The 23,524-nt window shown below is 40.6% G+C and overlaps 1 protein-coding gene across 8 annotated transcripts in view; it reads right to left on the minus strand.

The window, feature by feature from the left end:
* The window catches only part of clasp2 (cytoplasmic linker associated protein 2), a 451,600-nt gene that overhangs the window by 267,068 nt on the left and 161,008 nt on the right, over positions 1 to 23,524 (minus strand). For all 8 annotated transcript variants that reach the window (XM_067981116.1, XM_067981105.1, XM_067981128.1 and 5 more), the window contains one exon: positions 13,384 to 13,518. In XM_067981116.1, the coding sequence (XP_067837217.1) occupies positions 13,384 to 13,518 (135 nt within the window). The remainder of the gene's footprint in view (positions 1 to 13,383; positions 13,519 to 23,524) is intronic.

A 23,524-nucleotide genomic window follows, 5' to 3' on the forward strand; every position in this document is an offset into this window, starting at 1 on the left:
TCAGCCATGATCATATCAAATGGCGGAGCAGGCATGAGGGGCTGAATGGCCTACTCCTGTTCCTATGTTCTGAAACAAAGGAAACTACGAAGATATGAGGTTTGAGTTGGCTATGATAGATTGGGAAGCTTCATTAAAAGGCATGACGGTGGATAGGCAATGGCTAACGTTTAAGGAACGAATGCATGAATTGCAACAATTATACATTCCTTTCTGGCACAAAAACACAAAAGCAAAAGCGGCCCAACCATGGCAAACAAAAGAAATTAAGGATAGTATTAGATCCAAAGAGGAATGATATAAAGTTGCCAGAAAAAGCAGCAAGTCTGAGGATTGGGAGCAGTTTAGAATTCAGCAAAAAAAGGACCAAGAGATCGATTAAGAGTATAAGAGTAAACTTGCAAGTAACATAAAAGTGGACTGTTAAAGGTCCTGCAAGTATGTAAAAAGAAAAAGACTCGTGAAGACAAATGTAGGTCCCTTTCAGTCAGAAACGGGAGAATTTATAATGGGGAACAAGGAAATGGCAGAGCAATTAAACAAATACTTTGGTTCTGTCTTCACGGAAGAGAACACAAATAACTTCCCAGAAATGCTCGGGAACCAAGGGACGAGTGAGAAGGAGGAATTAAAGGAAATTCGCATTCGTAAAAAAATGCTGGAGAAGTTAATGGGACTGAAAGCCAATAAATCCCCAGGGCCTGATAATCTGCATCCCTGAGTACTAAAAGAGGTAGCCATGGAAATAGTGGATGCATTAGTTGTCATCTTCCAAAATTATATAGATTCTTGAACAGTTCCTGCAAATTGGAGGGTGGCAAATGTTACCCCACTATTTAAAAAAGGAGGGAGAGGAAAACAGGGAACTACAGACCGGTTAGCCTAACATCAGTAGTAGGGAAAATGCTAGAGTCTATTATAAAGGCTGTCATAACAGGGCACTTAGAAAATATCAACGGGATTAGACAAAGTCAACATGGATTTATGAAAGGGAAATCATGTTTGACAAACCTACTGGAGTTTACTGAGGATGCAACTGGTAGAATAGATAAGGGAGAACCAGTGGATGTGGTTTATTTGGATTTTCAGAAAACCTTTGATAAAGCCCCACATAAGAGGTTAGTGTGCAAAATTAAAGCACATAGGATTGGTGGTAATATACTGGCATGGACTGAAAATTGGTTAACAGACAGGAAACAGAGAGGAGGAATAAATGGGTCTTTTTCAAGGTGGCAGGCAGTGACTAGTGGGGTACCGCAGGGATCGGTGCTTGGGTTTGCTGATGACACAAAACTGGGTGGGGTTGTGGGTTGTGAGGAGTTTGCAAAGAGGCTTCAAGGCGATTTAGACAAGTTGAGTGAGTGGGCAAATATGTGGCAGATGCCGTATAATGTGGATAAATGTGAAGTTATCCACTTCGGAAGGAAAAACAGAAAGGCAGCATATTATTTAAATAGTGATAGATTGGGAAATGTTGATGTACAAAGGGACCTGGGTGTCCTTGTACACCTGTCACTGAATGCAAACATGCAGGTGCAGGTGCAGCAAGCAGTTAGGAAGGCAAATGGTATGTTGGCCTTCATTGCAAGAGGATTTGAGTACAGGAGCAAGGATGTCTTACTGCAGTTATACAGGGCCTTGGTGAGACCACACCTAGAGTATTGTGTGCAGTTTTGGTCTCCTTACCCAAGAAAGGATATACTTGCCATAGAGGGAGTGCAGCGAAGGTTCACCAGACCGATTCCTGGGATAGCAGGAGTATCGTACGAGGAAGATTGGGTCGACTCGGCCTGTATTCACTTGAGTTTAGAAGAATGAGAGGGGATCTCATTGAAACATATAAAATTCTGACAGGGCTAGACAGACTGGATGCAGGGAGGATGTTTCCCCTGGCTGGGGGGTCCAGAACGAGGGGTCACAGTCTCAGGATACATGGTAGGACATTTTGGACTGAGGTGAGGAGAAATGTCTTCACTCAGAAGGTGGTGAACCTGTGGAATTCTCTTCCACAGAAGGCTGTGGAGGCCAAGTCACTGAATATATTTAAGAAGGAGCTAGATAGATTTCTCGACACAAAAGGCATCAAGGGGTATGGGTAGAGAGCAGGAATATGGTATTGAGATAGAGGATCAGCCATCATGTTGAATGGCGGAGCAGGCACGAAGAGCCGAATGGCCTACTTGTGCTCCTATTTTCTATGTTTCTATGTTTCCACCTATCACTCTGTCTATTGCTATTAAGCCAATTCTCAATATTCCACGAGCCTTAATCTTCCCAACTAGTTTCACAACAACTACTCTGTCAAACATCTTTTGAAAATTTAAGTAAACTCTTTCTTCTGAATTACCCTTGTCCATTGGCTTTGTTATCTCCTCAAAGAATTCCAGTAGGTTCAGCCTATGACTACTAAAACCGTACCGACTACTCTCTAAGATACCTGTGCTTTTGAAACGTTAATTTACAGCATCTCGTGGGATGGCGTAAGCATTTTACCAACTGCAGACATTAGATTTACCAGGCGGTAATTACCAGTTTTGAACCTTGTTCCTTTTTTTGAAAAATGGAACTACATTTGCTATGTTTTTTGACTTGTCATTGTGACTGGATTCCATTATTACAGCATTCAAATAACATTAGATTTATAATATCTCTAATGAACCAATTAGCACTCCCTGCATCATTCTTGGGACAAAATGGAAGAACATGGATAGATACCCTTTGACTCTCTCTCTCTCCTTGAAAGAACTGGTGTTTTTAAGGTTTAAAGGTCTCAGACTTGTCCTCCTAAATTCATCCAGTCTGTACTTCAAGAGCCAGCTTTTTCAATTACAGGCCCTCAGTCTTTGCATGGAATGGCATTAGGCTCAGGCTATCACTTCACAAGTACTGAAGGAGTGCTGCACTTTCCGAAATACCTTCTTTTAGATGAAACGTTCAACCGAGGATCTGTCTGTCCGCTCAAAGATTCCGTAAAAGACACAAAATAAGGGATGTAAAACCTTTGCTCATCTGGACATGTCAGACCAAATTTGCAACCAACATCAAAGAGATCTTTCACTCCTTTACACGAACTGGCTTTCGACTGAAGCACTGAACTTACTTCGGTTACATAAGTTACGGGCAACTGAATTAAATACCAAGTTTAATTATGAGGAATGAGCTGCGAGGGGGGGTAGGGGGGTACTTGGAAAGTTCCTAAAATTTTCACTCATCATTCACCTAGACCGCAATAGTGCACATTCACAAACCGCCATCCTGAGATCCCACGGCAAAGCTGGAGAAGTTAATATCTTCTCCCAAAGTTTCTGGACATGTCTTCAGCTTCAACAATACTGGGCTGGGATCTTCAAGAAGGTCAACAGAATTGTAGTTGACTCCAACCTGCTCCATTCTCTTGTTAGCCTGTTAGCTGACATCTCAAGACTCCAGTCTGAGCCACCCCACTGATGTTGATTGCAAGGCAGTATATTATATTCCACTTCTCTAGCACCACATGCTGGTGCCACGTTACACCATCACCCACACCACAATGAGAAATATATCGACATTTATCCTGGGTTCAAAGAACCTAACTTCATTGCACCCAGTCAGACAGATTTAAATGATAGTGAGTTTTAACAATCTCCTTTTGTTCATTTGTGGACCACAGGTAAATGGAAAATCATCAACTAAACGGAGTTTTAAAAATTGATTGCCTGTTTTCAGGTGGCACTGACATAAGATGAATAATTCACCTGTGTAATCTACAAGTTATACTATAATCTGAATGCAGTTCAATGATATAACAACAACTTTTACACTCACCTTAGGCTAATTTTACTCTGTTCTACTTGTAATTTTGATCATAAATTTTATAAGCCACTCCTGCTCTGGCTCCAACCTATGTCGGGAAAGGAGAAGTGCTGTTTCATGGCCTTCCTTTGGATGCAGATCTGTTGAATCCTTATGAATTCTGGTCGATCCCCAACCTAATATATCTGCTCGTCGTCATCTTGAACTCTTATCTCCATTCAGATAAAAGGTGTCACTATAGGAATCTGCACAGAGCCCAGCTACGCCTATATTTTTGTCGGATACATTCAACACACTTTTTCCTGTCCTAATCAGACCTCTCCTAAATCACTTTTTCTGTTAGATTGATAACTGCGTGGGTGCTGCTTCTTAATCTTGCTCTAATCTTGACAATTTCATGAAGAGGCTTCCAATTTCCATCCATTCTTACCTTCACATAGTCCATCTCTGACTCCTCCCTTCACAGACCCCTCTCTTTCCAATGATGGTCTTTTTACATATCTATTACAAGCCCACCTATTTCCAGCGCTACAAACAGTGTGCTTATTTTCTCCCAGCTTCTAATAAAGACTCCAACCCTTTCTCCAAGTTTCTGTGTCTCATCTGCTCTGATGACCTTACCTTTCACACCAGAGCTTCTTAAATGTCCTTTTTTTTCAGCTGAGGATTTCCCTCTGCAGTGGTCAGCAGGACCCTTGACCAGTTCTATTCCATTTCCTGTGCTTCTGTTCTGATCCCACCACCTCCTCTCAGTTACGACAGGATCCCAGAGTTATAGGAACATCGAAACAGGAGAAGACCATTTAGCCCCTCGAGCCTGTTCCACACAAATCTGTGACCTAACTCAATACACCCGCCGTAGCCCCATATCCCTTAATACCTTTGGTTCACAAAAATCTATCAATCTCAGATCCAAAATTAACACCTGAGCTGGCATCAACGGCGGTTTGCGGAAGACAGTTCCAAACTCCAGCACCCTTTGCATGTAGGGGTGTTTCCTAACTTGACTCCTGAAAGTCCTGGTCCTAATTTTTAGGCTATGTCCCCTAATCCTCGACTCCACAATCAGCGGAAATAGTTTCTCTCTATCTGCCCCATCAGTTCCTCTTGATATCATGAAAACTTCGATCAAATCACCCCTTAATCTTCTAAATTCCAGGGAATACAACCCTAGCTTGTGTAATTTCTCCTCATAATTTAACCCTCGGAGTCCAGGTATCATTTTGGTAAATCGATGCTGCACTCCCTCCAAGGCCAATATATCCTTCCTAAGGTGCGGTGCCCAGAACTGAACACAGTACGCCAGGTGTGGTCTAACCAGGACTTTGTATAGCTGTATCATAACTTCTATTTCCTTATATTCTAGTCCTCCAGATATAAAGGCCAGTATTCCATTAGCCTTTTTCATTATTTTCTGCATCTGTCCATGATATTTTAATGATTTATGTACATGGACCCTAAGTCTCTTTGGACCTCCACTGTTTCGAGTCCTCACCTTCCACACCATCAGCCATCATACGTACCAGATCATATTCCACCATCTATATGATCCCAACATCTTCATCCCCATTCTGGCTACAAGTATGGCCCCAGCTACCTGTGGTTTGCCAATTAAACTCACTCTCCTGTTCCCACTCTGATCTCAATTATTGGCCTTGTATACTGTTCCAATGAAGGTCAATTTGAGTTTCAATATCAGTATCTCATCTTTCCCCTAGGCACTCTGTAGCCCTCTGGTCTGAACATGTGATGCCATTTGCCTGCAACACTTCCACATTACCTTGTGATCTAAAATGCCAACCTATCCATAATTAGAAACATTCTAAAATGATATAATTTAATTCTTAGAATAATTAAAGGTGTGATCTATAATAAAGAATAAATGAAAAATTGAAATAATTTACTGAACCTGACTCAGTGAAATGCAAAATATTAATGGTATTGAGTAAAATATGAAAATGCTTCATGAAATGTTAGAATATAGAAATGGTCATCTAATGTAACTAACATGTTAAAATTATTTTAACAATGAATGACAAAGATGTATATGAATTAATAATGTAAAATTTAGATATTCATTTCAATTTGTTAAATGAATATTGATTCAATTGAAATATTAAAATTATTTGCTGTGGCTGATGAAATGAATAAATATTTATCAACTGAAAAGTTTAAAATTGTAACTAAATGAATATCCGTTAAAGTAAAGTAATTTATGGAGAAACAATTCAGGAGAAATTAAAAAGAGAACTCTGCAGTCCTGACCTTGAATCACCTGGGAAGCTGCAGTCAAGGCTGGATGGGAGGGGGGAGAAGAACGAACAGAGGTGGGAATAGCCCAGAGACCATAAAAGATTTTAGGGGGAAAAAAAATCAAAAAATGATTGCAGAAGGAAAAATCAATTAATAGCAGGTGTGTAGGCGACAGAGCCCAGGAGCAATCTTCACAAAATTATACAAAAACAGACATACGGTGACCAAAGACTGTTGTGATGATGATGAAACAAACACAGCAGGGGGGGGAATGGGGGGTGTTGAAAAAGTGGGCTCGCTGACACCAAAAATCATTTTGCTGCAGAGAAATAGGGAAAAATTGAAAATAAATATGGAAACAACAAACCAGCAGCAAGCAATAGCACTCCAAGCAGCAACAGAGTCAGAGGCTCAGCGGAGGCGGACATGATCAGGGTCAGCCCAACGTTTTAAGAACAGAGATGTAGGGATGGAGGTTAAGTGGGTCCAACACACCACAAAAAGTATTTCATGGGGTTGGGGGGGGGGGGGGGGGGGGAGGGTGGTAAAGAGAGTTAAGAACTGCAGCAGAGCATATTGTGGCCTGAAAAAGCAGGATAGTGGCAGCCAGAGTGGGGCCTCAATTAAGGGTGCTGATAATGGCCTGAAACAATAGGAGAGTGGCAGCCAGAATTACAGTGTCAATCAGGAGGCGCTGACTAACAACAGGTGGTTAAATAAATAAAAGCTTGGGAAAAATCCAAATAGTGGCTTTGGAGCTGGGAGAGAAAGTTCAATTTAGTAAATACATTTTCTTTTCAAAAGAAAATTGAGGCAAAGTGGTCTAAAACATGAGAAGTGTTTAAATTAATATTTTGAAATAACTTTCAGAAAAAGCAAACCATATATCTGTAAAAACAGCACCTATGTGCAACACCATCATGAGTGAAGCTGCGACAGGCAAGGTGCAGCGCCCTTAAGAAAAGCTATTAAACTCAAAGGATTCAGAGAGCAAACCCTGGGAATGGATAAAAAAAACTGGCTGTAAAGTTGGAAACGAGTAGTCATTCGAAGTTATGGCAGAGTGGGAAAGGGAAGTACTGAATGGGGGAGATGGGCTCAATGCTGGGGCCACTACTGCTTCACATTTACATAAATGATGCCAAAGTAGGAGGGGCAATGGAATCGCGAGAGGCAACTCAGAAACTACAAATGAGTTGGACTATATAAGTGGGCAACAATGACAAATGAAATGTAATGCAAACAAATGTAAAGCGTACACTTAGAAAGTAAAAATAGGCAACACACACTCCCTGAATGGTGCTGAAATAGCTCAAGATGAAGTTGAAGAAGAACCCTAAGCGTCTTCGTAGACTCAACGCGAAGCATAGCCAACCAATGCAGAGCAGCAATCAACACTGCCAATAGCATGTTGAACCACATAACCAAAACAGTAGAATACAAGTCAAAATGAACTAATGAGCAAATTTTGTCGTGCTCTCGTCTGACTGCATCTTCAGTATTGATGATGTGGAGATGCCGGTGATGGACTGGGGTGGACAAATGTAAGGAGTCTTACAACACCAGGTTATAGTCCAACAGCTTTAAAGCTTTCGGAGCTTTCCTCCTTCGTCAGGTGAGTGTGACGAAGGAGGAAAGCTCCGAAAGCTTTAAAGCTGTTGGACTATAACCTGGTGTTGTAAGACTCCTTACATTTCTTAAGTATTGCGTCCAGTTCTGGTCGCCAAGAAACAAGATAAACATTCAGGTCCGGGAGGCAGTGCAGAGAAAAGCCAGGAAGCCGATCCCCAGGGATCATATTAATATGCCTGCTCATCTCTTATTATTGAGTACTTAAAACATAGACCATTCTCTTCACACATGCTGATTGACCTATGTGTTTCCAGCTTTTTGTTTCAGAATTCTAGCAACGGCAGTACTTCTTTTTACTAATATGTCTGCTTGCTGAATAAATATCCTGTACAACACATATCTGATTCATTTTGTCATTTGTGTCAGGTATCAATAAAAAAATCATAAATGTTGAATAATGTAGACAAACCAAAAAAAAGAAACAAATTACCTTTGTGAATGGTAGCATACAACGCTCTGATATATCAAAAACTATTTTTCTTTAGCTCCTGAAAATAATTTTCAACTGTCACAGCTGTGACTGCAGATCAAGTTGGTCAAGAAATATGTTCGTAATTTTCTACTGTTAGTCAATCATGGCTTTTCTTTTTCAAAATCACGAACCCGTGAAGTTAGTTCTTATATTCAGCACACCGTAGTGTTTGAACTTAGATCAAAAATATAATGCAATTACAGTGTGTACATTTAGTGCTAGTAGGTTGATATTAAAACAAGAAACTATGGCGCATAACACATTTCCCATCCTGACTGCATTGCAACTTTGCCAAAATCAAGCACCAGGTTTCAAATTTCTTCCCCATGTTATACAATGAGTTAGGAAACACACTGCTGTGAGTAAATTTGAATAAATGTTTAATGTGATGATTACATGTATAATAAATGTTACTACAAATTTCTTAAGATCCTAATAAGACCCAAGTATAATAGGTACAGTAAACTCAGCAACCTCCATTTGATGCCATTTTTTCTTCGTTGTTTGGAGAACCTCAATTTGCAATAGCTGAAATGTAGTTACATATAACAGAAGCGTGAAGTGATTTGGTTTGGATTAATTCCTCTGGATGAAGAGTTCTCCGGAGGACTCGAGTAAAATCAGGAAAAAATAACTTATGGACAAAATGGACCTCATTACTTGCTCTGATGAAAGGTCAACGACAAGAAATGTTAAATCGAATTCTGTCTCCACAGATGCTGTCTGACCTGCTGAGTTTTTCCAGCATTTTCTGTTTTTATTTCATTACTTGTAGGACGCTCTCTCATTGGTTGAACCGGACTGATATAAATCCTACTCATTCTCGCAGCTTATCAGAATAGGATTCAACTATATCATTGACATATCTATGGTGCTGGAGGCAACTAAAAATCAATTTAAAATCTGAGCAGACAGTGCACTACAGGTACCCTGCAGACATTAACCAACAGCGATCCCAAATTGGTCAAGGGCATGTAAGTGCGTCATCGAATAATTCCACCACTGTACTACTGCATTTAAGTGATTCTGATCTTATGGTAACTAGATCACACCATATGGCATGGATATAACATGGTAACAAGCAATTTGCATCCATTTTGGAAACTAACATCCTTATTCCACCATGACAAGTTGCAGATAACTGCTCAATATCTGTCTTATAATTGTATATGTGAAAAACAGCTTTTTCATAAAAAGGAACAGGATGGGGGAGGGGAAGAAGGGGACATGAGTTGAGTGATGAATGCTAGGTAAAACAAAGGCAAAAAAATAATTTTACTATTTTGATTTCATTTATAGAATCATAGAAATGTTACAGCACGGAAGGAGGCCATTCAGCCCATTGAGTCCGCGCGGGCTCCATGCAAGAGCAATCCCACTCCCCTATCTCCGTTGTCCTGCAAATTGTTTCCTTTCAAGTACTTATCCAGTTCCATTTTGAAAGCCACGATTGAATCTACCTCCACCACCACTCCCCCCAGGCAGTGCATTCCAGATCCTAACCACTCGCTGTGTAAACAAGTTTTTCCTCATGTCAACTTTGGTTCTTTTGCCAATCACCTGAAATCTTTGTCCTCTGGTTCTTGACCCTTCTGCCAGTGGGAACAGTTTCTCTACCTATTCTGTCTAGGCATGTTATGATTTTAAATATCTCCATCAAATCTCCTCTCAACCTTCTCTGTTCCAAGGAGAACAAACTCAGCTTCTCCAGTCTATCCACATAACTGAAGTCCCTCATCCCTGGAATCATTCTGGTAAATCGTTTCTGCACCCTCTCTAAGGCTTTATGTTTGGAGATAAAAATGCTATCATTTGCAACATTGTACATGGAGATATCAGAATTCACAACAAAACTTGCAAATATAATACCTACAACGTAGAAAATGTCCCAAGGTGCTTCACAGAGAGAAAAAAAAAGATGCAAGCAGAAAGGGAAAAGTTAGGAGATGAATGAAGGCTTATTTTCAAGAGATCGATTTTGAGGAGGATTTCTTTTTAAAATGCAAGGAAAGAGGTATCATGTCAGATGGGTTGAGAGGGGCCAGACAGCTTCATACTCTGCCACAATAGTAGAATGGAGAAATGGGGTGCACAGGAAGCCAGAGTCATTGCTGCAAAGAATATGGTCTGAATGATAAGGCTGGAGGAGGTTGCAGAGACAGGGTGAGGTACAACATTGGAGGGACTCTTAAATGAGGGCGATGATTTTTAATTTGATCTGTTGGGAGACCGGGAGAAGATGTAGGTTGACAAGGACAGAGGTGGTAGGTGAGCGGGACTTCATTCACGGCAGGGTGTGCGCACAGAATTTTAGACAAGTTGAAGAACTGGTAAATACAAAAATATGACATCAATCTTAATGGAACATAGAACATGTCACAGTTAGCGAGAAATAGTGCTCGGAAATTGTAAAGAAATTGAAGCCGTCCTAATTGAAACATTACCCAAGATTAATTTACAAAAAAAACCAAATGGGATTACTTGCTCCAATTGTATGACTTGCTCCATATGTGCAAGTGACTCACCCCCTGACTCCTCAAAGCCTTTCCACCATCTACAAGGCACAAGTCAAAGGTGTGATGGAATACTCTCCACTTGCCTGGATGAGTGCAGCTCCAACAACACTCAAGAAGCTCGACACCATCCAGGACAAAGCAGCTTGCTTGATTGGCGCCCATCCATCACCGGCGCACTGTGGCTGCAGTGCGTACCATCTACAAGATGCACTGCAGCAACTCGCCAAGGCTTCTACGACAGCACCTCCCAAACCTGCAACCTCTACCACCTAGAAGGACAAGAGCAGCAGGCGCATGGGAACACCACCACCTGCACGTTCCCCTCCAAGTCACACACTATCCTGACTTGAAATATATCACCGTTCCTTCATCGTCGCTGGGTCAAAATCCTGGAACTCCCTACCTAATAGCACCGTGGGAGAACCTTCACCACACGGACTGCAGCAGTTCAAGGCGCCGGCTCACCGCCACCTTCTCCAGGTGATTAGGGATGGGCAATAAATGCTGGCCTTGCCAACGACGCCCACATCCCATGAATGAATACATTTTTTAAAAAAAATATTTCCCCCTCATATTTTTCAACATGAATTTCATGTCATCAATTTGATAGGGAAAACATCAAATTAGGCACATATGTCTATAAATGTCAGATTGCTTCATCAGCACATCTCACACATTATATCCATGTGTTCACTTCCTGCCATCTACTTATATCCTAACAAGTGCTCACTCAACTCATTACCTCCACCACCAGCAAGTTCCTCTTCAAAAGAGGAGATTTAATTCTTTTCTGCTTCAGATTTTTTCTCTTCTTCGAGTTCCTTCATTTTCTCTCATCTCCTCAACTTGCCTCTTTTCTCATTATTTTAATTTACCTTCTCTCATTTTCTTTCTTCTTTTGCTCTCTCACTTCTTCACCCTTCTCAGTGATCATGTTCCTCCTTCCAGACTTTTGACTTCTGACCCATTCCAGCTTCCCCTCTATGCACCTGCCCTCAGCTCCACTGACTTTTTTTTTAAATATCCTATGTCAATTTATGCCTGGAGTCCTATGCAAAGTGTTTTTTTTTTAAAAAGCAGTAAAATTAAGTAAAACAGCTTCAAGCTGAATTCGTAGCTCAAGTCAGAAGGGTAAAGGCATGAATTGGGCCAAAGGTCAGAACTAAAGCTAGTTCAAACAGTCGCTGTACTGGAAGGTGTCTAACTGGTCGGTCAGATCAAAAGGTTGACCATAAACAATCATATTCCAGAGGGGATCATAGATGGGCTCAATTAAAAAAAGCTAGGAGTGCAACATTGTGATGTCACGACTGGTAGTTTTACACAAAATTCCAGCTTCAAACCTGACTGAGTATACTATATACTTTGGCAGCAGTATTCCAGCATCTTGGTCGCCAAAGAAATGGCATTTGTTAAGGAGAGTTGGTACACATAATAATGTGAATCAACTGCAGCAGTTTGAAAAAAGTTAATCAAATGGAAACTCTGGTGTACATTTTCTAACACCAAAAATGCTGACCACTTTCTCCAGCTCTGTGGTGGTTAAAAGTATTAACCGTAGTTGCACAATGAACAGCAGTGCTGTGCACCTGCATTCAATTATACATATATCTGCAAATACATATACATCGGCTGCCTCCACACGACAGCAATATGAGTGGGCACTGCAAACTCTTTTGCACCCTTGCATCAATCTAAATGGTGAAGCAAAATGTTGACAAGGTTGGGGACTTATCTTTCAAGAAAATCATGCTCTTAGTTTAGATTTATCTGACTTGCAGAAAACACAGCAATTTCTCGGCCAAGGTGGAGACACTTCATTTGTGTCCCCCGCCCTCCTGGAATGTTCCGATCATATCAATTATAGAGAGCATAGTGGAGCAACACCACTACAAAGGACCTATTACTTCGAACCAGCTGAAGGACACTCTGGAGCTTGCTGACCGAGGAAACCATGCAAATTTATGCCTGCAGCATGCTTTCCCTGAGTCAGTTGGTTCCAGAGTGGTTCTCTGGCCACTTTGAAGCTGAGGCCCATGCTGCTTGTAATGAAACCACTCAGATGTCAGCTAACCCAGGACACTATACAAATTTTCCAGCTTGTACCATGGTGTCCTAGGGGCCAGCAGGCTTCGGAGTGGCGCTCAGGCCAGTTTGAAGTGAAGCCTCACATTCTGTTCAATGAAACCACTCAAGACCCACAAAGATGCTCTCCAGCACTAAAATTATTGGCGTGGCCTAGCAGGGAGGGAGACTCTACTCAATGGATACAAGGAACAGATGGAAAATTTACATTTAAAAACAAATCTATGAAAAGGGGAATATTTTGAACAAAAAATACTCCTGCACTTCCCTTCCCCTTAAGTCAATACTGCATTATTATTTGATTCAGTACAAGAGGTACAATTCAGCAGACAATAATTTGCTGCTGGCTAGTACACTAAACATTTTCTCCACACATCGTTCCCAGCAACCACCAGAATCAATATCTTCAAACATCTGTCCTTATGAAAGTCATCTCTGGTTGTTCTGTTATCTCATCAAAGACAGGAAAACATTTTTAGAAAAATAAACTGAACAGGTAATTATTTGCCTTTTCATCTTTCTCATGAATTACATATTGTCCCTTCAGTATTCATGCCAATTATATCTGTACTTTAAAGACAAGTCACATTATTAAATGCAATAAAAAAAAATAGAACACCAGTCCCACTCTACCTGATTTAGATCCGGGTGCAGAGGCTGATCTTTTGCCACCAATGCTTGCACTTCCCATTTTCTTAGTAGCAGATACCTTAGAACTGGCTGATGGTCTGTTTCCATCCACAGATTCCTCATCATCGAAGCTTTTATCTTTTTTTTAAAAAAAAAAGCACACAAAATATTAAAGCTACAGTAAACCTTGAATAACCAACCATCATTTCAAGTTCTTGTTAAAAGAAAAATCAATATCAATCACCATTACTATGATTTTCATTCTCCATGATCAGTGTGACTGTAAAATGAAAATGAAAAAATACCCACCCTGGTGAAGCAGCATTAATCTAGCCTTTCTCGTCCTATATATCAAGCACTTCAACCCAGACTGGTGTAAATCTGCATACCAGTCTATTCTATTGACATTTCAATCCTGTTTTAAATGCCAAAATGCACTCGTGAAGCAAATCCTTGTTTCTGCTGCTTTTGTATGTGCTCCAACCTACACATCCTCCCACTTTGTGTCACCAGCTCTCTGCCTTTTCCACCCAGATTCTGCAACTTACAGGCACAGATCCTCTTGCAAATCAGCCGCCTCATTCCTTTTTTAAAAAAATGCTGTCAATTCCTCTCATGCAAGAAGCTCCCAATAGATCACATGACCAAGTGTAAGTCAATTTCCAATAACAATCAATTCACGTCCCCATCTCAAAATACTCGCCATGAATACAACAGAGGCTTATTCCGGCATCTTTACCCTTTCTCCCTTCACTAGGTGCTCAGCAGCCAATCAGCTAAGAGATGACATCATCCTGTGCAGCCAGTGCCGAATAAGAGGTGAAAATTTCTCATGCATATAAATCCCGTTTTCATACACAACTGCAATTTCTTTATTGCAGATTCTACCAGACAAACCCTGCTCAGTTGAAATATGATCTAGCACTCAAGTCAAAAAGTCTAGAAGCCATAAGGTTTTCTACACCTTATTTCTTTTAGCATTCTTCAGTTACACAGCTAATGTTACTTCAATAATCAATAGTAAAACGTCTTTCATTAGTAGGACACCATTCATTTCATACATTAAGTGAGGAGCAGCTTTTGATTTTAGCCAACCGATAAATACTGCATGATACAAAGTACAATATTGCTCCGTAAGTGTCACTGATGGGATTTTTTAATTGCTAGCCTACAGTACAGCTGTGCTGATGTAGCTGCACAAGCTTGAGCTCTGTGCTGTCAAAGCTGAGATTTAATTAATGAATGCCAATGAACGGGGCGAGGCCCAGTTGTGTTGTTTTGCATCCTAATCATTTTCTTAAAGCCCTCTACACACAAAGAGATCTGAATATTAAGTATCGAAAGTAGAGATTTTTTTTAAATACACATGCAATTTTGCAGACACATTTGAAATCAAAAACAATGTACTGTAGTGAAATGAACAAATACAGAGCTACGGGGAAAGAGCAGGGGAACGGGACTAATTGGATAGCTCTTTCAAAGAGCTGGCACAAACACAATGAGCCGAATGGCCTCCTCCTATGCTGTACCTACTATGATAAAAAGTCTTTCTTTAAATGAATTTAAAATTATAACAAATTTCACAATCCACCTATCAGAGACCAGTCAATCTTTGTACTTAACAGTATTTAAGAACTTAATAGTATACATAAAGCCGAATGCTAGTTAAGAGCTCATCAATCGGCACTGTTTCTTTTATATTAATTGCAGCCAGTTTTATACCTTGGATTGGTGGAAACAGTTCCACAATATGAAATGACTATGTACTGATGACAACACAGGAACAACTCCTCGTTCAGGATTTGTACATGCACAGCTACTCACTCTAAAGTCACCTTCACAACTTGATCATACTGGCTGCACATCTTCATCAATGTTAATGGAAGGTCTGCACAAGCCAGCAACACCAAGTGTACCAACGGCTTGTGGCTATTTACGTTTTCCATCCGCATTGCTTTATCCGTAGAAATAGCAAATAAAAAGGTGGTGCTTCCTGCCCACAGAGAAATGTATGCTGCTCAATTTATATTAAAGTGCAGTAATTTAAATAGGGGACAAGATAATTCTGCCATATATCACCCTCGGCAAGATGATGGGTGAGTGAGTGCATCCAAGCTCCTGTCAATGATGCACTAAATCCATTCACAGGCATTTGTAGGACTTGGCAGACTGCCCTCCAACCTTCTTTCTGTCCATATGAAAAAACACTCAAAAGCCTGGCATTCCGCATGTAACTATAAATGAGATCCACAATTCTATGAATTTACACTCCAAGGTTCAGCACGTTCATGCTCTGAAGTGCAACACTGCCTTGTTTCTATTTTTGATTTAAACAGCGGAAATATCAAATTTAAGTACATTAACTTCAATTTATTTTAATAGAACTAAAATAAAGTATCCTTTTATCTATTCAGCAGAACGTGAAAGAAAATGTACCCAAAGGTTTTCTTGTTTAAGCAGGAGCTTAAGTATTTACATTTAGTCTTTTGAAATGAATGGTCATGCTGCCTGAATGCAGATTAACTGTAGAAAACAACGAGAACCAATTAGTCAATGTTCAGATGTGCAATGAAACTAACGGAGATCGCTTTAGAATACCAATCACCCTTCATTCAACCTGGGAGTACTTAGCTCCTACAAATAACATTAACAAAAGTGAACTTTAAAATACTGCCATACAGAATCTCAAGCATCATAAGGAACACAATCAATCTACAAACTTAACAAAAGCTAGATATATTTCATCTATTCAAGTTTTTTTTAATTATCCGATTTCTTCAATTTTATTCTGCCTCTCAGTTTATTTGTGTCGTTCTTACACTAATATTGGTGTGTTCGGGGGTGGGGGGGGGTAATTTTATCTCTCTCAATAATGCTTAATGCACCGTTGGTGTGCAGCTGAACGACACAGATCAGAAAGATCACTGGCCTGATCCCTACACTTGCTTTGAGTTCATGAATCTCAGCTGGGATAGCTTTTTTTAAATTTCAAACTATACTTTATTTCACAGAATTTAAGGATACAGACAGTTCAATGTAAATATCACAATTACAAACCAGTACAATTCAAACACAGTATTTCTTATGACTCATGGTGTACAATACAAAGTGAGGTGGCCTTACATAGTGGCCTTTCCCCATAGAGCCTTTGCATAGGTCGCACCTCACCTCAGTGCATCCCGCAGCACGTACTCCTGGACCTTAGAGTGTGCCAGTCAGCAACACTCGGTCGTGGACAACTCCTTCAGCTGGGATAGCAGTAGGAGTGCAATTGGCCTCAGTATGCACATGCTCAAGAGAAAACTGAAAACAGGGTTCCCACTCCTAATTGGTCACTTTCTAGTCATTACAAGAAAACATGACTTGTAAGTGAGACAGTCAGCTGTGATTCTTTCAATCATTCCCATTTCAAACAGGCAGTCAACTTTCGTCTTAAAAATGGCCATATGGTTGAGGTCTCGAAGTGCTGCCAACACCCATGGAAACATACCACAGTCAGAGGTGACTGTCTTAAGGAAAGAGGAGTTGAGAGAAAAAAACGGTTTTGCATTTTTTCCCTTCTACTGATGGCATGTTTTTTCAAATTGATTATCTCAACACATGACAAATTTCTGCCACTCTACATTATGCGCTTTTAGAATGGAAAATTTTCTTCAGGTTTGGAGCTAAGAATCCCTCCGTTAAACCTATTTTCTTCAAGGCTATGAGGTCAGTCTCAAGGTCCTGGGAGAAATTCTGTCAGAGTTCACCACCGAGGACAGCAAATCCGCTTCAAGAAAGAATTGGAGGTCAACACACTCATCCTTGGGGCTTTCCTCAACCACAATTATCAGGATTATAACACCCTGCCCGAGCCTTCTCAAAAACTGAAAATTCTGAATGCATCTTTAAAACTCCCTCCCAGCAGAATGAGATACTGTTGAAACTAATTTCTCACGCTCCGAGTCCCGTAACAGTGTAAGTCAAGCCTCTTCTGTTGAGAAGCATCTGCATCAGACCAATTCTATAGTAATGGTATTCAAACTACTCTACCTAGGAACCTCCTGCAAACATTTGCACACATCCAGGGACCCTCTGAAAATACAGACACACTGGACGGTATACCTGTCCTAAATTTTGAATATTAGAAAAGATGACCAAAAGTATGGTTGAAAAGATGGGTTTTGAGGTGGCTCTTAAAGCAGTAAAAAGGCAGAGTGGATCTGAGACAGCTGAAGACTCTCGCCATCACTGATGGAGTAGAGGGAGGGAGGGAACTTGAAGTTTGTTGTTCTCCATATAAACCAACCTTTTTCTCCATTTTAAATCAAGTGAGTATTCTTCCCAAATTCCAAATATGCTATCTGAGGCACTCTGGCCTCCTCCCTCCCTGCATCTTTATTGGGCTGAAATGAAGACTCACCACACAATTTCCTACTCTCATTTTTTCACAGGACTTAAAACTGTGGAACACTATCACTTGATGTCACCCCTTTCTCCTGTAATCTTCAGGCTTTTAGACCCCAAGCTTATCACCAATATACTAGTTGATTCACCTTGTCTTTTCTCCTGGTATGTCCCTCAATATGGATTTTAGTTCTTCAAGATTCCTTAAAACAAAAACGGACTTGTGAAAAATCTGCTTTAACACCATCTTGAGACAATGGGAAAACATTACTCACACCAGAAATGCAAGGACACACTACAACTAAAGAACAAAATTCAAAATGGAATTTTGATGACCTGAAAATGGAGCTTTAAAGATCGAAGTAGGTTTATAAAACACAAAATTTAAGTACTAAAATACTTCACCTGCCCATCAAATAACAGTATTTTTTCCATGAAAATTATTTAGATTTATGTTCTACATGTATCTCAATTCATGTCAACAACTAGTCTTATCTATAATCACAAACATTAAAATACGGTAAGCTGCTGCCATTTATGAGACTTTGCTTTCAGAAGAATTCCAGACAGTCAAGAACATGCTAATGAAAAGGCCCTTTTCTTAAAATTCGTTCATGGGATGAGGGCGTCGCTGGCAAGGCCAGCATTTATTGCCCATCCCTAATTGCCCTAGAGAAGGTGGTGGTGAGCCGCCTTCTTGAACCGCTGCAGTCCATGTGGTGAAAGTTCTCCTACAGTGCTTTAGGTAGGGAGTTCCAGGATTTTGACCCAGCGACAATGAAGGAACGGCGATATATTTCCAAATCGGGATGGTGTGAGACTTGGAGAGGAACGTGGAGGTGGGTTGTTCCCATGTGCCTGCTGCCCTTGTCCTTCTAGGTGGTAGAGGTCACTGGTTTGGGAGGTGCTGCAGTGCATCCTGTGGATGGTACACACTGCAGCCACAGTGCGCCGGTGGTGAAGGGAGTAAATGTTTAGGGTGGTGGATGGGGTGCCAATCAAGCGGGCTGCTTTGTCTTGGATGGTGTTGAGCTTCTTGAGTGTTGTTGGAGCTGCACTCATCCAGGCAAGTGGAGAGTATTCCATCACACTTTTGACTTGTGCCTTGTAGATGGTGGAAAGGCTTTGGAGAGTCAGGAGCTGAGTCAATCACCGAAGAATACCCAGCCTTGTAGCCACAGTATTTATATGGCTTAAAAAAGGTGCCTTAAAAGTGACTTCAAAATGGAGTTTTCAGCAGCCCAGCCGAACTCTAAGAAACAGAAAAAGCTAATTCTAAGTAGCATGAATGCTCAAACGAAAGAGATGTTCTTCTCAGGCCCATTAAAATGTTAGTAGACATTTACTGGGCTTGTAAAATTTCAGAAAGGTTTGTTTGAATCCATGGTTGGTCAGAGATCTGTGTTCAGTTAGCTGTTGATTAAAATATTTGAACAATGGGCCCCCGCAATCAGATTCTTCCATGCCACATGGCAACTCAGATTTCAAAAGAGAGGGAAAACAAATGACTAGGATGATCTTCATGTGCCTGACTGCTGAGATTTTGATGTCAATCCCTAGTAAAGGATCACTGAAAGAATCAGGCTTAAATTGTTATTTTCCATGCACTATCAATTCATTTAGACTGTACATACTATGGATTTTAGGTTGCATATTAAAACAGAGTTATCAAGTAATTAATCGACTAGTTAAGAAATTCCATGCGTTGTAAGGATAATTGACAAAATTAGCAGTGTGAACATTTCAAGCAGGGTTGGATACCGTTAATGTATTCAGAATACACTTATGGAGCGATTGTATCACTATGGATGTATGCAGTTGCTGCATATGCATGACTACTGGACTACGCTATCCATTATACGCCAATTGAATCCTGGTAAAGGCATAATTTGTTTGCCAAGAAATGTTGGGCTGTGATTGTGCTGTCAATGATAACTGTTGCTGCTGCAGTTCTTCTGATAGTTCAGGTGAGACTCTTCAATCAGATCAATTTGCTTTTGGCTCTTCGTTTCCCATATTGATCTTGGAGCAATATATCACACCACTGCCAGGCCACATAGACTATTATATTTAGGTCCAAGTGGCAGAGGCGTGAAAACTGGCTTAATTGCAGGAAAATAGTGATCGCCATTGATTATAATGGAGGCGGGGCTGTTTTCAGTGAGGGTGACGGCTGACCAGCACAAAAATCTCACAAAAATTTAGAGTGGCCTAATTAATGGCGTAATTCACTTACTCCACAATTTCCACTCTCTTCTGTGCCATTCAAGGGTCTCAACGACATAGATACACTGTTGCAATGGTGCAAGCCCTCCGGAAAATCTGGGCAGGGGACAAAAAAAATGCCACTTTTATCTGGAGCTGTTTAGTTCCTTCGTTATTGAAAGCTGAGAAGTTATGGTAGTACATTAGCTACCTGACGTGTCTGGAGGGTTTTGTTTGCTCCACAGTTAATCAGCAGTCATTATAATTTGTTGACTTGTCTTTTTAAAGTGATTGACACAAAAGGGGTGCATTCTTGCAGTACACATCAGTCACTTGGTTAAGAATAAACTGAATAGGTATATTTGAGAATCAAAAGGTATAAAAGATGATGTTTTTACAACAAATGTGCAGTGAAAGATAGGTGGAAAAGCAGTCAGGAGCTTCCCGAAAAGGGGAGTAGAAAGTGAGAGCGTGAGAGTGCAAGAGATTACAGAAGCTTAGAGAGACTTACAGACAATGCAAGTCAAGTCTTTAAGTATATCATTTGAATGTACAAGTTTCCCTGAGAATAACGGAAGCAAAATTTGATCTCGCTTTACACCAAATATAGCTACCAACATGCAAGGTGGATCTACCCAAGAAACAGATGATCTAAGAGGGAACAGATACAACAACGAAGGAAAGAACCTCGCTGCTCTGATTCCCAGTAAGCCGACACAAGGATCCCAAAGGACGGCAATGCAACCAACTCTGTTATTCAAACTCAGAAGGATGAGATTGTACAAGCTTTATCAATGACTCCAGGAGCTATGTCCATATCATTATAAACTGAACTAATTATAATTTGAATATATACTAAGTACTTGCTATCTGAAGATGTTAACTTGTCAGCTATATAAGGAATCTAACCACATACTAATCTCACTGACAATGATCTCGGGTATGCAGCTTAATATCAAGCCTGTTAATCAGATCAGTTACTGTAATGTTTCAGAACTGCCTTAGTAACCTCAATTATTAATTCCTTCAGTTCACAATATCGACCTAAATAGTTACAAACCTTAATGTTTAATCCTTAAACACTGCTAATTTTTTAATTAAAATGTTAATAAAAAAAGTTAGTTTGCGGCTTCATGGTCTGACTTAGAATCATAGAATGATATAGCACAAAAGGAGGCCATTCGATAAAGCTATCCAATTATTCCCACTCCCATACTCTTACCCCATAGCCCTGTAATTTTTTTCCCTTCAAATATTCATCCAATTCCCTTTTGAAAGTTACTATTGAATCTGCTTCCACCACCCCTTCAGGCAGTGCATTGCATGTCACAACAACTCACTGCGTCAAACAATTTTTCCACATGTCGCCTCTGGTTCTTTTGTCAATCGCCATAAATCTGTGTCCTCTGGTTACCAACCTTTCTGCTACAGGAAACAGTTTCTCCTCATGTACTCTTTCAAAAAAGTTCATGATTTTCCAACATCTCCATCAAATCGCCTCTTAACCTTCTCTGCTGTAAGAAGGACAACCCCAGCTTCTTCAGTCTCTCCACATAACTGAAGTCCCTCACCCCTAGAACCATTCTACTAAATCTCTTCTGCACCCTCAGGCCTTCACATCTTCCCTAATGTGTGGTACTCAGAACTGAATACAATACTCTAGCGGAGGCCTAACTAGTGTTTTATAAAGGTTCAGCATAACTTTCTTGCTTTTGTACTCTGTCCTCTATTAATAAAGCCAAGGATCCTATATGCTTCAAAGATATGTGTATCTGCACGCCTCCCCCCAGTACCTCTGTTCTTGCAACCTCTTTAAAATTGTACCATTTAGTTTACATTGCCTCTCCTCATTCATCCTACCAAAATGTATCACTTCACACTTCTCGGCATTAAATTTCATCTGCCATGTGTCTGCTCACTTCACCAGTCTGTATGTCCTCTGAAGTCTGTTACTATCATCCACATCATTTACTACATTTCTGAGTTTAATGTCATCTGCAAACTTTGAAATTATACCCCCAATACCGAAGTCCAGGTCATAAAGAGCAGTGGTCTGAACACTGATCCTTGGGGAACACCATTGCATCCTTCCCTCCAATCTGAAAAACAATTGTTCACCACGACTCTCTGCTTTCCGTCTCAGACAATTTTGTATCCATGCTGCCACTGTCCCTTTAGTTCCATGGGCTTCAATTTTGCTAACAAGTCTATATGTGGTACTTTATCAAATGCCTTTTGAAAGTCCAGAAACACAATATCAACCGCACTACCCTCATCAACCCTCTTCGTTACTTCATCAAAGAACTCAATTAAGTTAGTCAAACACAATTTGCCTTTAACAAATCCATGCTTTCATTTATTAGCCCATACTTTTCCATGTGCCAAGTAATTTTGTTCCAGATTACTGTCTCAAAGTTTCCTCACCACTGACGTTAGGCTGACTGGCCTATAATTGCTGGGTTTATCCTTCAAGGATTTGGCCATAGGTTAATTGGTTCACTCAGTTGTTTACATATATCCTAATAGGGGGGTTGGTAGTGTAAAGGTTAATGTAATTTGGACTTGTTGATGCAAGATCATTCCAGCAGACAAAGTTTAGGTATCTAGTACCTCCGTAGACAGGCCAAATGGCTTGTTGATGAGACATTAAGGTGAAGGGGTTAACAATTCATTTGGTGCCTTTTGATTAATGTAATATAATTGACTAGTTCCAATGATTTGGCAAGGCAGAACTTATAAACTACACACAGCATGAAAATAATGATATGCAATACAACATTACCAAATGTTAAATCGCAGCTCCAAGTGGTGGGGCAGAAATTATACCTCTTACAGGAGACACATCACTTCCATTTTCTGGGATTTCGACCCCATAATCCTCTCCATCACCAATACCACCTCCGTAATATCGCCCATCCCCACCCCTGCGTCGGCTCATCTGTTGCTGAGACAGTCATCCATTACCTCTAGACTTGACTATTCCAATGCTCTCCTGGCCGGCCTCCCACCTTGCACCCTCCATAAACTTGAGCTCATCCAACACTCTGCTGCCTGTATCCTAACTCGCACCAAGCCCGTTCATCCATAAGCCCTGTGCTCATGGACCTACATTGGCTCCCGGTCAGGCAATGCCTCAATTATAAAACTCTCATCTTTGTTTTCAAATCCCTCCATGGCCTCACTCCTCCCTATCTCTGTCACCTCTTCCAGCCCTACAACTCTCCAAGATCTCTGTGCTCCTCCAATTCTGGCCTCTTTCGCATCCCCGATTTCCATCACTCCACCACTGGCGGCCGTGCCTTCAGCTGCTCCAAGCTTTGGAATTCCCTCCCCAAACCTCTGTCTCTCTCTCTCCTCCTTTAAAATGCTTCTTAAAACCTACCTCTTTGATCAAGTTTTTGATCACCTGATATCTCCTTATGTTGCTCAGTGTTAACTTTTGTTTGGTAAAGTTTCTGTGAAATTCCTTGAGACCTTTTACTACGCTTTATAAATGCGGGTGGTTGTTATTGTTAACAATCTTGTTAGCTAGCACAAGATAACATAAAATCTG

This window comes from Heptranchias perlo, chromosome 3, assembly GCF_035084215.1.
Source record: "Heptranchias perlo isolate sHepPer1 chromosome 3, sHepPer1.hap1, whole genome shotgun sequence".
Taxonomy (NCBI): Eukaryota; Metazoa; Chordata; class Chondrichthyes; order Hexanchiformes; family Hexanchidae; genus Heptranchias; species Heptranchias perlo.